A 16,812-nucleotide genomic window follows, 5' to 3' on the forward strand; every position below is an offset into this window, starting at 1 on the left:
CCAAGGGAATTAAAAAGTTTTTAGATATGCCAGCTATGTTTTTAACATCTATTGCAGGTTTTGAAATGGATGAAGCCCTAGTAAGCTCCCAAACCAAAATAAGCGGTTGAGGGCAGTATTGGCCTCAGCCTAAAAGGGATTGTTTTTTGGTATTTGTATATTTTGGACATCAATGACTATGGTGTTTATCTTTGAAGCTGTGGCCAATATATACATAGATATATGGGGTGGCACAGTGGTTTAGTGGATAGCACTCTCGACTAGCAGTAAGAAGGGTCACTGGTTCGAATCCCAACCACACTACCTGCCTGGAGTTTGCAAGTTCTCCCTGTGCCTGCATGGGTTTCCTCCAGTTTCCTCCCACACTCCAAAGACATGCAGGTTAATTGGATCCTGTCTAAATTGTCCCTAGTATGTATGAATGTGAGTTTAGAGACCTTAGATTGTAAGCTCCTTGAGGGTAGGGACTGATGTGAATGTACAATGTATATGTAAAGCACTGCGTAAATTGATGGCGCTATAGAACTAAAAATAAATAAATATATATTTTACGTAATTCTAATGAAAAAAGTGTCGTTTGTTTTCGGGGGCATAAGGTAATTGGGAAAGGGTTGTGGTTATTGGGGGAGTAAATATGACCACTTCACCAGTCATGAAAGCATTCATAATTTACAGCATTTTTTTCACACATGCCTAAGACTTGTTGACATACACGATGTACAGTACTGTGCAAAACGGTTAGGATTATAAAAGGAGAGATCAGCAGAGTCATTTACCTAATGGTGGAAGAAGAAGGCAGTCTGGTAATTCAAGTGTATCATGAAGGAGAGATTTCACTGGGCCTTTTACAGGATGTTTTTGGTCTTTTGAGAATGAACACTTAGCAGTGGAGGGCACTTTAGATGCAACAGTATGAGATAACTGTGGGGAAAACAAACAAAACAAAAACAATGCATTTACAGAATTAAAATCGCATACTTGAAGCAAGAAGCTTAATTTATCCATAACTTTTGAGACATAAAGGAACAATAATAAGCCTAAACTGTAAGCTTACATTACATACATATTATACATTCAACCACAGCTGCCCATTAAAACCATCCCACTCAAAAAGGACTGCACTTGGCAAATAAAATCACCCATTGCCACAAGAATGCTTGTGTAAAATAAAGCTGAACTTCAAGCTAAGCAAATATTGTCCAAGTACAAGAGTTATGTGTATTCTTACTTGAATCTTGGTGCGCTTTGCTTTTTTTCTTCCAGATCTGTGCAGTAATCCATTGTGAATCTTTTCCTCTGTGCAGGAGCTTTTTGTAATACAACCGGTCACTGCTGCCCTCTCCTCTTGTGCAGGGTGACTGATCTTGTATCCACCTGCTTCTGTAGTTTTCAGCAGGGAGCCTGTAGTGGGTGGGGCTTGCTGGGCCCCTACTACAACTCTGCTCTTTGCAAAGGCTTTGTACACCACACCACACTACAAAGTGGATTTATGTCCTTTGCAGCTATTGAGGAATGTATTTAAAAACGTCAAGGTGTGCCTGAAGTTCAGCTTTAATTACTTTGGTCTGGGTTCTCCAGCACCATTTGCTGAAACGTTACACTGCCTTTTTCAGAAGCCCTTCCTTATGGAGGATCCCTCTATTTGATCTCCAAGTATGTGTATATGTATATTATATACACAAAAAATGTATATTAATATTTATATATATATATATATATATATATATATATATATATATTAATATAAATTTTTACACACACACACACACACACACACACACACACACACACACACTGTATATACACATACAAAAGTGCAAAAGTGCATACATACATCCAGTGGTAGCTGGTGGTAATTTTTTTTGGGGGGGCAAACCGTGGACCCACAGTCACCCCTCTACGGTCAGTCCCAGAACACTTACCCCATCTATGGTGGGCAGCGCTTTACCTAGGCGATATGCGCCTTCCACTTCCCCTGCTCTCCTCTGGGGGCATCTTCGGTGGCTTCAGTCTCCTCCCTCCTTGGCAGCCAGTCAGAAACGCTGCTCCTTATTGCCAATCAAAGAACAAGTCTTAGACTCGCTTCCTGATTGGCCGGGAGGAGAATCAGTGTGAAAATAGCGAATATTCATTTGTGATTGTCACACAACTGGATGGGCTTGGGTCGCAGTGCTCTGCGACCCAAGCCCACCATTTTTTTTGAAGCCTATTAGAGCCTCAGGCTCTAATCACGCGCTAAAAAAAAAAAAAAAAAAACATTGGAATTCATGCATCCGGCATCCTGCATGGGGGCCGGATGCATGGATGGGGGGGGCAGCGCACGGGCGCCCCTAATGGATGGGCCGCCCCTGCATACATCTTTTAAAGTTCAAGAATGAAAGGATAAAATAGAGGCTACAAAGTTTTCACTTAGCCTTCGCAAATGTGCTTCTGGAAAAATGGTAAAACATTACCATAGACACACGCCTAAACCTTGTGGACAGCCTTCCCAGAAGATTTTACGTTGTCATAGCTGCAAAGGATGGGCCAGCCCAATATTGAGCCCTACGAACTAAGACTGGGATGCCATTAAAGTTAAATGTGCATGTAAAGGCCGGTGTCCCAATACTTTTGACAATATAGTGTATATTGCACTGATTGTATATTCCATTACTTGAACCAATAATCTCACAGGTTTGCACCATAAAAATACAGTAGCAAAAAGTGTCAGCATTAGTGATTAGTATTTACCCGGTTTTCCTTCACATCAAGAATATTCTTATTAGAAGTCTGAGTTTCTGAAAATGAGGAAGGCAAACATGTTACTTATGCCTTATAAATCTTCCAAGAAGCTAAATTTCAGGAGGATATAAAGAGCTAGAACCATCATACATACATCAAGGTAAACGTAATGTACAGAGGATATAGATCATGCAAAGGCATTACAGCACTTTATAGTTACCAACCTGCACCATACAGTGAAAAGGGATGTCCGTGTCCTAGATAGTTTCATACAGTGGGTATAGAAAAGAATCACCCCCTTTAAAATAATCACATTTTGTTGGTTTGCAACCGGAAATAAAGACAGACACAGTTTTTTGTTTTATCCATCTGAATTTACTCATTAAACATGTCAGAAAAAAATAAAAAACAGAATCACTGAGTTGCAAAAAGGATCACCCCATCCCTCAAATCAGGTGTAGCGAATCACCTTCTCAATAGCACAAGAAGCCATCTAACTTTCAACTGTGAAAAAAGTAAATTGGTCATTTTGATTAACTCCGCGTTTAAAAGAGCTTTCCTGGAGCATTTCTTTCCCCGTAGTGTAACTGAAGCAAACAATCAACCATAGGGGGCAAGGCACTGTCAAAAGTTCTCCGGGATAAAGTTGTGGACAGGTGCAAGTCAGGAGATGGCTACAAAAAAATAAATAAAAAAAATAAAATGTTAAATGCTTTATCAATGCCTACATACACAGTGAAGTCTAGTATTAAGTGGAAGGTATTTGGCACAACATTGACCCTCCCTGGATCAGGATGATCAGAGATGCTACCAAGAGGCCTACAGTAACTCTGAAGCAGTTGCAGGAATTTATGACAAAGAGTGGCCACTGTGTGCATGTGACAGCAATATCACAAATTCCCCACAAATGTGGCTTGCGTGGGATGGGTGTAAAAAAAAACTCATTCCTCAAGAAAGGCCACAAAGTTACAACTGAGCTTTGCCAGAACACACCTTGAAGATGCTGAGGCCAGATGGAAAAAGGCATTATGGTTCGATGAGACTAAAATTGAATTATTTGGCCTCAACACCAAACAGTATGTCTGGTGGAAATACAATACAGCTCCCCATCCAAAAAACACAATTTTCAACAGTAAAGCATGGAGGTGGTAATATCCTGTTATGGGGGTGTTTCTCTGCAGTAGGGCCTGAAGCACTTGTCAGGATAGAAGAAGAAAAAAAGTATGGGGCAAAACACCATCAAATTTTTGAGGAAAATCTGCTGCCCTCTGCCAGAAAGTTGTCAATGGGAAGAAGGTTTATCCACATGAAAATGTCCCAAAGCACACAGCAAAAAATTACCACAGTGGCTGAAGGAGAAAAGGGGTGAATGTCCTTGCATGGCTTAGTCAGAGCCCAGACTTGAACCCCATTGAAAATCTGTGGAATGACTTGAAGACTGCAGTCCACAAACGGTCACTATCAAATTTAACTGAACATGAGCAGTTCTGCAAAGAAGAGTGGGCAAATATTGCAAAGTCTAGCTGTGCAAAGTTAGTAGAAGCATAGCCCAATAGACTAAAGGCTGTAATTAAAGCAAAAAGGTGGGCATTGTGCTGAGGGGAGGGGAACGCCAATCAACATCTTCTGGTCCTGTCCCAGACTGAAAGAGTTTTGGGATGAAGTCCGCCGTATATACCAGAAATTCACGGAATACAACATTCCAGATGACGCAGCATTTTTCCTTTTACACCATTCCAAGATTCCTATTAACAGTTATAAGAAGTAACTCCTGAGGCACATGCAGGCATGTACTGGCCATCGGGACTACCGGGAGTTTCCCGGTGGACCGATGGCTCAGTGGGACACTCTGTTGTAAGGGGGCGCTGATGGGACACTCTGTTGTAAGGGGGCGCTGATGGGACACTCTGTTGTAAGGGGGCGCTGATGGGACACTCTGTTGTAAGGGGGCGCTGATGGGACACTCTGTTGTAAGGGGGCGCTGATGGGACACTCTGTTGTAAGGGGGCGCTGATGGGACACTCTGTTGTAAGGGGGCGCTGATGGGACACTCTGATGTAAGGTGGCGCTGATGGGACACTCTGTTGTAAGTGGGTGCTGATGGGACACTCAAAATGTAAGTGGGCCAGTCTGGATGAAGTCCAGGGCCAAATTTCAGTCCCAGTCCAGCCCTGGGCACATGCTTAATGCAGCCAAGGCCTGCATCCCTCTGTGGTGGAGACAGCAATCTGTCCCTTCCACAACACTTTGGCTGAGGAAGGTGGAGGAGGTGAAGAAGTTTGAAGACCTGATACTCACAGCTAGGGATGAGCCGAATACCCCCGGTTTGGTTTGCACCAGAACAATCGAACGGACCGCAAATTCGTGCAAACTTTAGAACCCCATTGAAGTCTATGGGACTCGAACGTTTGACATAAAAAGTGCTAATTTTAATGGCCAATATGCAAGATATTGTCCTAAAAAGGGTTTGGGGACCTGTACCTGCCCCAGGGGACATGGATCAATGCCTAAAATGTTTTTAAAAAATGGCAGTTTTTTCGGGAGCACTGATTTTAATGACGATTAAAGTGAAAAAAAAAAAAAGTGAAATATTCCTTTAAATATCGTGCCTGGGGAGGTGTCTATAGTATGCCTGTGAAATGCCATGTGTTTCCCGTGTTTAGAACAGTCCCTGCACAAAATGACATTTAACCACTTGCTTACTGGGCACTTAAACCCCCCTCAGTCCCAGACCAATTTTCAGCTTTCAGCGCTGATGCACTTTGAGTGACAATTGCGCGGGCATACAACACTGTACCCAAATGAAATTTTTATCATTTTTTTCCCACAAATAGAGCTTTCTTTTGGTGGTATTTAGTTACAGCTCGGAGTTTTATTTTTTGCTAAACAAACAAAAAAAGATGCAAAAAAAAAAAATAAATAAATCATGTTTTAATAGTTTGTTATAAAATTTTGCAAACGGGTCATTTTTCTCCTTCATTGAAGTGCGCTGATTAGGCGGCACTGATAGGCTGCATTGGTGGGCACTGATGGGCTGCATTGGTGGGCACTGATGGGCTGCATTGGTGGGCACTGATGGGCTGCACTGGTGGGCACTGATAGGCATAGTTAAGGCGGCACTAATAGGCACAGATAAGGCGGCACCGATGGGCACAGATAAGGCGGCACTGATGGGCAAAGATGGGCACAGATAAGATGGCACGGATGGGTGGCACGGATAAGTGGCACGGATGGGTGGCACGGATGGGCACTGATAGGTACCACAGATAGATGGGACTGATGGGCACTGATAGGTGGCACTGATAGGTGGCTCTGATAGGTGGCACTGCTGGGCACTGATGGGCGGCACTGCTGGGCACTGATGGGCGGCACTGCTGGGCACTGATGGGCGGCACTGGGGTGCAGCACCTTTGAGGCAGATTGGGTGGCACTGTGGGTGGCACTGTGGGTGGCACTGTGGGTGGCACTGTGGGTGGCACTGTGGGTGGCACTGTGGGTGGCACTGTGGGTGGCACTGTGGGCACTATGGGCACTGACAGGGGGCACTGACGGGGGGCACTTACTTTTTCTTTTATTTTACTTCAGGATGGCACTGCGGGAGGCAGGTGGGCACAGGCAGGTGGCAGGTGGGCACATGTATTGATGGCCGTGATCGGGACTGAAGGAAGGAATAATAGCCGATTACCGGCTCCGTTCTATCACATGATCAGCTGTCATTGGCTGACAGCTGATCACGTGATAAGGGGTCGGGATCGACCCCTTACACGGATCGGTGATCAGGCGAGTCTCACGGACTCGCCGATCACAGAGCGCGCCGCGCGCGCCCCTCAGGGGGCGCGCAGGCCGCTCGTAACCAGGACGACGTCAATAGACGTAGTCCTGAAAATGTAGGTCCGCGCTAATGCCGTCATTTGGCAATAGCGCGGATCTGAAGTGGTTAACGGAAAAAAAGTCATTTAAAACTGCTTGCGGTTTTAATGTAATATATGGTTCCGGCAATATGGATGAAAATCATTGAGAAAAATGGCATGGGTAGCCCCCCGCTGCCCATTACCAGCCCCTTTGGGATATTAAGGGGAACTCCGTACCCATATTAAAAAAGGAAAGACGTGGGGCCCCCAGGCCCTATATACTCAGAACAGCAGTATACAGACGGTGCAAACAAGACAGGGACTGTGTAGGTTTGTTGTGTTAAGTAGAATCTGTTTAATTTTCAACTGGTATATTTTTAAAGTGTAGCTCCAGTCAAAAAATTTTTAAGCGTTTTGGAAAACACAGGGAAGGGTTATCACCCCTGTATAATTTGTTTTGCCGTCCGTCTTTTTTCATCTCACTTCCTGTTGTCTCCTTCCGTTTGCAAGTAGGAGACATTTGTAAGTTGGATGTTTGAAAGTAGGGGCCTGCCCTATATGCTCTGCAGAAATGGAGGAACAAGGTGTTGGTGTTGTCACAACATTGCCACAACATAGCAAGCCCTCAAAGTGACTCTTGGTGGGCGCTGGAGCGCCATGCTGTGAATGATTATATCAAGAATTGTAATTACATGCCATTGTTGAACAGTAGTAGAAAAATTGGGCCTTTGGTGGTTGGGGTGGTGCTGGTGCCATAACACTATAAGTCCTCACAGTTCCTCTCGGTGGGCACAGGAACGGGCCCTGCTGTGAAATGTATCAAGAATTGTAATTACATGCCCCTGTTAAACAGGGGCTGAAAAATTGGGCCTTAGGCACTGGTGCCATGACACTGCAACCTCTCCCATATACTCTAGTTGTAGTGCAGGAACGAGCCCTGCTGCAACGCATGATTTTCGGTGGGAAAGGTGTCCAAGTCTGACCTTGCCCCTAGGTATTCCTGCACCATGTTAATCAGACGCTGGCGATGGTTGCTGGAACCGATCATACCTTTGGGCTGCAGACTAAAAAATTGTCTGAACGCATCGGTCAGACGGCCACCTTCTCCACCGCTTCTTCTGACCGATGCCTCAGCAACACATTGTCCAGGACCAGGAGTTTGTAACCGCCCAGTCTCTGGGAACGCATTGCACAGACCTTTCTGCAAGGCCTCCTGAAATATCTCATCCTCTGCTCCCTCTGCGACGGCAAGATAAGGTCGGCAACCTTACCCTTGTACTGTGGATCAAGGAGAGTGGCCAGCCAGTAATGGTCCCTCTCCTTGATCCGAAGAATACGAGGATCCTTCCGCAGGCTTTGCAGGATCAGGGAGGCCATGCAGCGTAGGTTAGCTGAGGCATTCAGTCCGGAGTCCTCTGGGTCACTAAGGACAACATGATCCGCAGCTACCTCCTCCCAGCCATGTACAAGCCCACGGGTTTCTTGGGACTGTAAATCATCCCTACAAGACTGCTGCTGCTGATGCTGAGTGCCAGGCTCCACCTACATGCTGACACAATCATCCTCCTCCTCGTCCTCTTCCTGTGTGATGGGTGGGACAGCAGGGACACTGTCTGGATAAAGGGGGCCTTGAGAGGCAAGGAAGTCCTCTTCCTGCCTCTGTTCTGCCTCAAGTGCCCTGTCCATTATTCCACGCAGCGTATGCTCCAAGAGGTGGACAAGAGGTACAGTGTCACTGATGCATGCACTGTCACTGCTCACCATCCTTGTGGCCTCCTCAAACGGTGACAGGACAGTGCATGCATCCCTGATCATGCCCCACTGGCGTGGTGAGAAAAAACCAAGCTCCCCTGACCCTGTCCTGGTGCCGTAGTCGCACAGGTACTCATTGATGGCCCTCTGCTGCGTGTGCAGCCGCTGCAGTATGGCCAACGTTGAGTTCCACCTGGTGGGCATGTCACATATAAGGCGGTTCTTGGGCAGGTTCAACTTCTTTTAGAGCTCAGCCAGCCGAGCACAGGCATTAAATGATCGGCGGAAATGCACACAGACTTTCCTGGCCTGCTTCAGGACATCCTGTAAGTGCGGGTACCTGCCCAAGAACCGCTGCACCACCAGGTTAAGGACGTGAGCCATACAGGGCACATGGATCAGTTGTCCCTTTCGGAGGTCGGAGAGGAGGTTGGTGCCATTGTCGCAAACCACCAATCCTGGCTTAAGCTGGCGTGGCATCAACCACCTCTCGGCCTGCCCATGCAGAGCTGTCCCAGTGTGGCTCCTGTCCCCCAAACAAACCAGCGCAAACACGGCGTGGCATTGTTTTGCCTGTGTACTTGCGTAGCCCCTTGAACGCCTATGGAGCACCGCTGGTTCCCGAGGGCAGAGCACTGGAAGAGGCCATGGAGGAAGAAGAAGAGAAGGGGTGGAGGAGAGAGATGTGTCACAACCAGTAGTAGCATTTTGGAGGCATGGTGGCGGAACAACCTCCAACACTACTGCACCTTGTCCTGCATCCTTCCCAGCTGCCAGAAGAGTGACCCAATGGGCCGTGAAATACAGGTAACATCCCTGTCCATGCCTGCTGGACCATGAGTCAGCGGTAATATGCACCTTACCGCTGACTGCCCTGTCCAGCAAGGCAAGGACATTGCCTTCCACATGCCGGTAGAGAGCCGGAATCCCCTTCCGTGAGAAAAAGTGGCATTTGGGGACCTGCCACTGAGGAACCGCACATTGTACAAACTCACGGAAGGGGGCCGAGTCTACCAACTGAAAAGGTAGCAGTTGAAGTGCTAGCAATTTAGCCAAGCTAGCATTCAACCGATGGGCATGTGGATGGCTGGGAGTGAACTTCTTTCTACGTTCCAGCGGCTGGGGCAGGGAAATTTGCCTGCTACAATCGGACATGGGTGTACTGCTAGCAGAGTGCCCGCAAGCACTTCGCTTTGACACACCTAATTCCACACCTTCATTCCTCAGCACAGGTTTCAGAGAGGACTGAAGGTCAAGTGGGGTTGGAGATCCCAGCTGATGAGGAGCAAGGAGAGGTCCGCTTTGTTCTTTGGTGTGGGTCTTTGAGGTACGCGTGCCAATGAGCTGCATGGCAGGTCAACATATGTCTGGTCAAGCATGTGGTGCCCAAGTGGCTGATGTTTTGGCCCCGCGAGATATGCTTGAGACATATGTTGCAAATAGTGGTGCGATCTGATGCACTCGTCTCAAAAAAGGCCCACGCCAAAGAACTTTTAGAATAACGCGCAGAGGCAGCGCCCTGCACAGGCGGAGCTCTGCGGTGTGATTCAGTCGGTGTGCTGCCCCTAAGCTGGCCCCCGGAGGGTATCCTGCCTCGTTGGAGATGTGCTTCCTCCTCCTCCTCTCTCCTACCAGGCACCCACGTGGAGTCAGTGCCCTCATCATCCCCTACCTCTTCATCGCTGGAGCAAACCTGGCAGTATGCTGCAGCTTGTGGAACATGACTGCTAGATTGCTGTCCTTGAGCATCCCCTCTCTCTGCGCTCACGCTACTGCATTCCTCTAGCTGAGAATCATCATCGGAGCCTACAAAACACTGGGCATCCTCCTGGAGAATGTACCCAACACTGTGCTCAAAGAGTTCAGGAGACTCCTCAGGAGGACATGGTGGGTCTAGGGAAGGCATCACTGATGATGACATTGAGACGAGGGAAGAGAATGCGTTGGCGGCTGCTTTGCTAGTACCCCGAGCCTGGGTGAGAGGATGAGGAGGGTGAAGAGGGCTTGGTCATCCACTCTACCAAGTCTTCGGCATGATGCAGCTCAACACGTCCAGCTGTCGAAAATAAGGACAAGCGTGTCCCATGGCCACGTGCTGATGACGATGCACCGCCTCCACGACCAGCACTGCTGTCTCTAGACACAGAGCTCGCTTGCCCTCTTATCAGCTCGTGCCTGTCTGCCACTCCTTGTTGGCCTTCCAGACATGGTAATGGCCTGAAGGGAGAGATGGGAAAACCAGCAATTGGGTAGTGTATATTGTGCTGGAGGCACACAACACCCACTAACTCCTGCAGATGCCTTTATTATAGAACAACAGGAATTAAAGGGTACATACCTGTGTATACTGTGCTGTGCTGGAGGCACACAACACCAACTAACTCCTGCAGAGGGCTCAATTAGAGAAGAGAAAAATAGGTGGATAAAGGTGTATACTGCGCTCAGGGCACACAGACAACACCCAGAAACTCCTGCAGATGGCTGATAGCTCAATTACAGAAGAGCAATAATGCTAAATAGGTGCATAACGGACGGTGTATGCTGCGTTGAAGGTACACAGAGAACACCCACTAACTCCTGCAGACATCAACACACTACACAAGGCCGCTGCGCTGGCGGCCTTATATAGTGTGGGGCGTGTACTACACAGCCTGAGCTACGATTGGCCACAGGCATCCTGTCTGTGGCCAATCATGGCTCTCCTCGCTACCGGCGCTGTGATTGGCCAAGCATGCGGGGTCACAGTGCATACTTGGCCAATCATGAGCCAGCGATGCACTGCGATGGCGCAGTGCATTGTGGGCCGTGAGCGCCACACGAATTTGGTGCGAACGGCCCACAGAGTTTTGGCTTCGCCGAACGGACGAACAGCCGGTGTTCGACTCGAACACCAAGCTCATCCCTACTCACAGTACAAGCAGGAATCCCATAAGAAAACTTGGGACATCTGGAATGTCTATTTTTTCTGACGAGGGTCAGCGCCTCCTGAGACACAGATAAGCCCCCTCTATACACGCCCCATTCACAGTCCTCCTGGTACTAACTGCCGCCATGTCTCCCCCCCCTCCTCCTCCTTTTCTGCCCCCCCTCCTCTCCCCTCCCTACCCCTCTCCCTCCCCCCCTTGCATACCCTGACTCTCCACCCTTTTGAACACGGGAAATTGGTGCAGTGACCCTCGCGGTCATATACCCCCAAGTAAAGAGCATGGTCGCACAGAGACTTATTGGATGTAAAGGAACCCTCCTGTACTTTTGTTCCATGCCCGCATGCTATACTGTACAATTATGACTACCTCTTTCTATGAATAACTGCTATAAGCTTGACATTTAATGTATTTTTGTTTGTATTGCGGGGCCCCGCCGCATGGTTGGAGTTTAATAAAACTTTATATTTGAAAAAATAAAGCAAAAAGGTGGTTCAACAAAATACTGACAAGGGAGCAATTTTTTATTTTTTTTCTCCACAATTCTGTTTTTGAAAAGGTTTAATTTTTTTCTGACACGGTGTTCTAGCTTTCACTTGACTGTTATAAGTTGTACTGAGTAAATACAGCAGGATAAAAACAAAAAAACGGTCTTCATTTCAGGCTTGAAAGCAAAATAATGTGATTATTTTAAAGGGGGCGATTCTTTTCTATACCAACAGTATATAGAAAACATCAGATACTAAAGAGGTGTTGCCCTTACCTACAGAAAATTCTTACACGTAAAATCGGAATTCTTGATTACCATATATTGCAATACATGTTCAAGCTGGCAAACTGCTGTTGGCTTCCGTCAGCCAATGTTGAGTAAAGATGTGGTTGTTCTGGGAGGAGCTGGGTAACTGGCACTTATAATGCATTGTAGATGCGTTTTCATGAGCGGCTATTATCATAAATATGGCCTAAAACTAAGAAAAGTCAGTCACTTTAAAAATGGACCTGTGCATTTTTGCCCAATACGAAGGTGTAAAAGTACGGGTGGGCCTATGTGAGGTGTTTAGTAAAACGTATCCACTCCCCCATTTTGCATGCATAATGGAAGTAGAGTAGTAGCAGTACTACTGTTGGGGACAATACAAAGTAATTTTAGATCTGTTCATGTATGTGGCTGCCCTAAAGTGAAAACTCAGTAATGTTCGTTTAGTTAGGGGTTGATCATTTGCAATTACATGCAAACCATAAACACACATAAAATTTACATTTCTGTTCACTGAATTATTGAATTTACCTAAATGTGTTAGTAAACCCATTTTGGAATTCACACAGCTAGAACAGAACATACGGGTACAACATGAACTGAAATGTCTCAGCTGTATAAAATATTTTTAAATTGGTCTATTAATGGTAGGTAGAAAACACATAAGAAATCATTACAATTTCCATGAGCAAGTTTGCTATTAGGCAAAAATATTCTCTTGGTTCATGTAATGACTGTCATACACCAGACTATGCAGAATAATTGTATTCCAGGGCAGATGTTTTCTTAGCTGTAAACTACAATATTCAAATTTTACTCAAGACCATTATGCATTTTTGAGACATTTTAAATAAGTTTGGAATTCATTTCTACCATTCAGTGGAGGATCTGCCAGCAATTGTTATGCAGAAGAAAAATGACAGACATAGCACAAAGTAATAATGACAGGCATAAAATAAATTAGAAGTAAAATTAAGAAACAGAAATACAATCAGTTTGTTTTTATTATCAGTTTACTCTTTCCACCCACAGACATGGTGAGGACATGCCGCTATAGGAAAGAAAGAAGGGTGCACCAGCCTAGTGCATTATCCCACATATATTTATTGAAGTAAAAACAATAAAAAACTACTCCCACGTATGAAATGTAATTTTGTTTAGACTAGCCACTCTTCCATAGCTTGATAGTCCTGGAATCAATAGTCTCCAGACCGTGGGGGGACCATGAAGGGTCCCCTGTCTAATGCGTTTCGAAGGATTGTCATGTCTTTCGAAAGGCATCAGTAGGTGCCCCAGTATGCCCCCCCCTACAAAAAAAAAAAAAAAAAAAAAAAAAGGGCCAGTCCAAGGGAATTTTCAACTTATGCTTGTGAGTCGTTTTTATCATTTTCCCTTCAATACATTTATGCAAGATAATACACTAGGCTGGTGCGCTCTATTTTTTTCCCATTTCCTATAGATATCAAGGACATCCCCAGTCCTAGAGGGGAGTAAGGCCTGAAGCAATACCCCTGGTGAAGTGGATCACCACCCCCTCACCTGAGGTGGGCTATCATACTTTTGCGCAAGAGAGTGTTTGACAGTGACATGTTCTCAATGGCAGACTAGGTTATTTGGAAACTACTAATGTAGTCATGTGAATTAAGTGGTACTGGACCTGTGGTTCCTTTAAGCTGCCTGAACGAGAATTCCTTCCAGGTGGCTTCAGTTTGCCAACCCTCCCCACCAGCGAAAGGGAAAGGGAGCAAGATGAAAAACTATTGGCTGCCACAACAGCCTGGGACTATGCCTTCCCCTAGCAACAGGGCAGGAGGGTTCCTACAGCATGGCCTGGGCTGCCAATGGAACTTGAACCTGTGAGCAAATCTGCTGGGACTTGTGTGTTGAAGTGGGGTTGATCTTGGAGTCTGGAACACAGGGAACAATCAGGAGCTGGACATGCTGCAGGAGAGGCCAGACATCAAAGTGGCTGGGAGCCTGCTGTGAAAGTTGCCTGGGTCATATGGCATCAAGTAGGAGAGGCTGTGCTGCACAAGTGACTACTGTGGAAGCTACTGCTGAGAATCAACCTGTGGGGACCAGGTAACTGTGTGACACATGACTGTACTGTGCTGCAGTGGCGGTCCGTCCATTAAGGGCGCACAGGCACTGCCCCCTTTCTCTAGCCACCACCTCTGTGTAAAATGGATAGGATAGATTCATGCATTGTATGAATCTATCCATGGCCGCTGTAGTCACCCCCTATTCAGACGTCCGACCCCTTTTTGGACACCGGGCGCCTGAATTCCAGTGGCAGGGGTGGTTTTTTGAAGCACCTGATTAGAGTCATAGGCTCTAATAGGCTTCAAACAAAGGTGAACTGCGAGCGCAGAGCATTGCACTCACAGTTCACCCAGGTCGGTTAGCAAAGGAAATTAATATTTGCTTTGCCAACACTGAACCGCCTTTCAGCCAATCAGGAGGCGCAGATATAATATCCAACACCCGTCACCTGATTGGCTAAAGGCACAGGTGCCTTGATCGGAACACAAGAACAGGAGGACAGAGCCATGGAGGACACAGGAGCTCGCCGCTGTCACTTGCTACATGTCCCTCAGCTCGCTGCCATCACCTGCTACCAGGATGGGGTAAATGCGTGCCAGTCCGCGTGGGGGTGGGGGGATGTGTCACAGAGGCTGCATATGATGAGCACAGTGAGGCTGAATTTGATGTTTTTTTCAGTAGTTTTCAGAATGTTTGTTTCTTTGCGTCCACCCCCCCTACAAAAAAAATTTGAGGACCAGCCTCCACTACTGTGCTGTCTGCAAGGATTTGGGCTGATGAAAAAGGCAGTAAGTTACTGTGAGAGGGCCACATACTGTGTTAAGCTGCAAGAAGTGAATCACCACCAAGGGGCACAGGCTAGAGAGGGAGACCCAGAGCTGTGGGCTGCTTTGCTCCTAAACTACACTGAGGAGTTGTGGCCTAGCTTTAATCTATATCCATCCCGAGAAACAGACTTTGTCTGGGAGGACTTCACCCAAGCACTGAAGTAGCCACCTTGATGTGCAGTTTGGCAGCGATTACCAATCCTGTTGTCTGCAGAGTACTTAACTTGTATTATATTAAATATACACATGCACACAAAAATCTAGTCTATAATTTCAAATATGTTAGAATTTACCAAAGATCAGTAGGCATAAATATTCACAAGACCAAGGCCCTCAAGGCAGATGCCAATATACTTAGAGCAGAACTCCAGGCAAAATTATAAAAATAATAGTCCAGTATACAATGAAACTGATTTTTCTACAATATTTATCTTTCATCCTGAAGTTACAAAACCCACAACAGTAAAATCAGTGTATAGATGTAGTAAAGCAAGCTTGTTATACTCACGGTGGAACCCAATGGGTTAATCCTTTGCATTGTGTAAAAAGGCTGTTTATGTCTTCTCTGATCCTCCCCTTCTTCCAGTGTCTCCAACTCATCTCGGGATATTATAGAGGCCAGGGGACATGCTGCACATGCTCAGTTTGGTGTGTATTGCTAGAGAGTTTTTTTTTTGTTTTCTTAGGAGAGTGCATGTGATTAGCACAGGGACAATCTGCACTGCCCAGACAGAGGGTCAGGGGGTCCAGCAATCTTATAGGACAGTGAGAGTAGAATAAAAGCTCCTCCTACAAGCTTTAACCAGACACTGATACAAGTCACTAGACTGCTATATACTGTTGATGAGAAAAGGTATTTAGCAGTTTATATTTACTAATGCTTGTCGATGTTCTGTGTACTGTGGGAGACCAGATATACCGTAGTCAATGCAGTGTCCTGGGTTTAGTAACACTAAGTGTTCCATGTTAAATGATAGCCAGCATCATTCAACTTACTGTAAACCCAGACTATTGTGGGCCTGCCCTTGGCCTTGACTGTACAGTGAAGTAGAAGCAGCACAGCAATGAGCTCCTATTTCTGTCACTCTGTAATCTTCTCCCATCAGCATGTTTCTTATCAACACATTACCTGATCGACTCTTTCTGCACTTTCTCCCTTCCCAATCTGAGCTCTGCTGTACAGGAACTGCTAAAGGCTGGTCTGAAATTACATTTAGACACTTCCACTGCTTACATTAATGTCTGCTACATCTGGTTGGAGTTTAACTTTAAAGTGGAACTGTATTTTGTCATACAATTCAAACTGAGCTGGATACTGTAAAAAAAAAAAAAAATAGATGGCATATGCATGTGCACCAGGAGTGCCGAGTGTGCCTGGACCCATACTAATTACCTTGTGTGCATTAGCATTATCGCTCTGTGTGCGGGCAGGGAGATCGGAAAGATCTCCCTCTTATCGGCTCTACCATCAAAGAAGTGCTTACACACATCTTTCACTGTGCCGGTAGGGGGATCAATGTGCCGGGGTCATATATATGTATACACATACATATGTTTAAACTTTTTTTTTTTTTACAAAAAAAATTTAATGAGGCATTTTAGGTAGGTTATTTTTAGAATGCAAGCTAAATATTTCAACATTATAATGAAAATCTCATTACATAAACTGTACAAAAAAAGGCTAGGGCTATACTAGCGATTCAAACTCTTTATAGCAAAGAAATTTAACTGCTTCAATCAATGTGAAAATGACAGGATTGGCTGCAAATCATGAAAACTCTCAGTAATAAAAATATTTAATTGCTTGTGTAGACCTCGCCTAAAAATTACAGCAAACCGCTTCACCGGGTAAAGAAAGTTGTATTCCTCTCGCCTGTCTGCCCATTGGCTCGTTAGTAATGCAAACAATTAAATCACCCCTAACCTGTAGAATCCCT

The 16,812-nt window shown here is 45.8% G+C and overlaps 1 protein-coding gene across 1 annotated transcript in view; it reads right to left on the reverse strand.

Annotated features, from left to right (window-relative positions):
- The window catches only part of BRDT (bromodomain testis associated), a 273,701-nt gene that overhangs the window by 85,660 nt on the left and 171,229 nt on the right, over window positions 1-16,812 (reverse strand). Inside the window, exons 13-14 of the mRNA XM_077452924.1 lie at window positions 2,731-2,777; window positions 777-921 (exon numbers count right to left, since the gene is read on the reverse strand). Of these exons, the coding sequence (XP_077309050.1) occupies window positions 777-921; window positions 2,731-2,777 (192 nt within the window). The remainder of the gene's footprint in view (window positions 1-776; window positions 922-2,730; window positions 2,778-16,812) is intronic.

Source organism: Lithobates pipiens, unplaced genomic scaffold (genome assembly GCF_037356315.1).
Source record: "Lithobates pipiens isolate NorthernLeopardFrog02 unplaced genomic scaffold, aLitPip1_a1.2 Scaffold_23, whole genome shotgun sequence".
NCBI classification, from domain to species: Eukaryota; Metazoa; Chordata; class Amphibia; order Anura; family Ranidae; genus Lithobates; species Lithobates pipiens.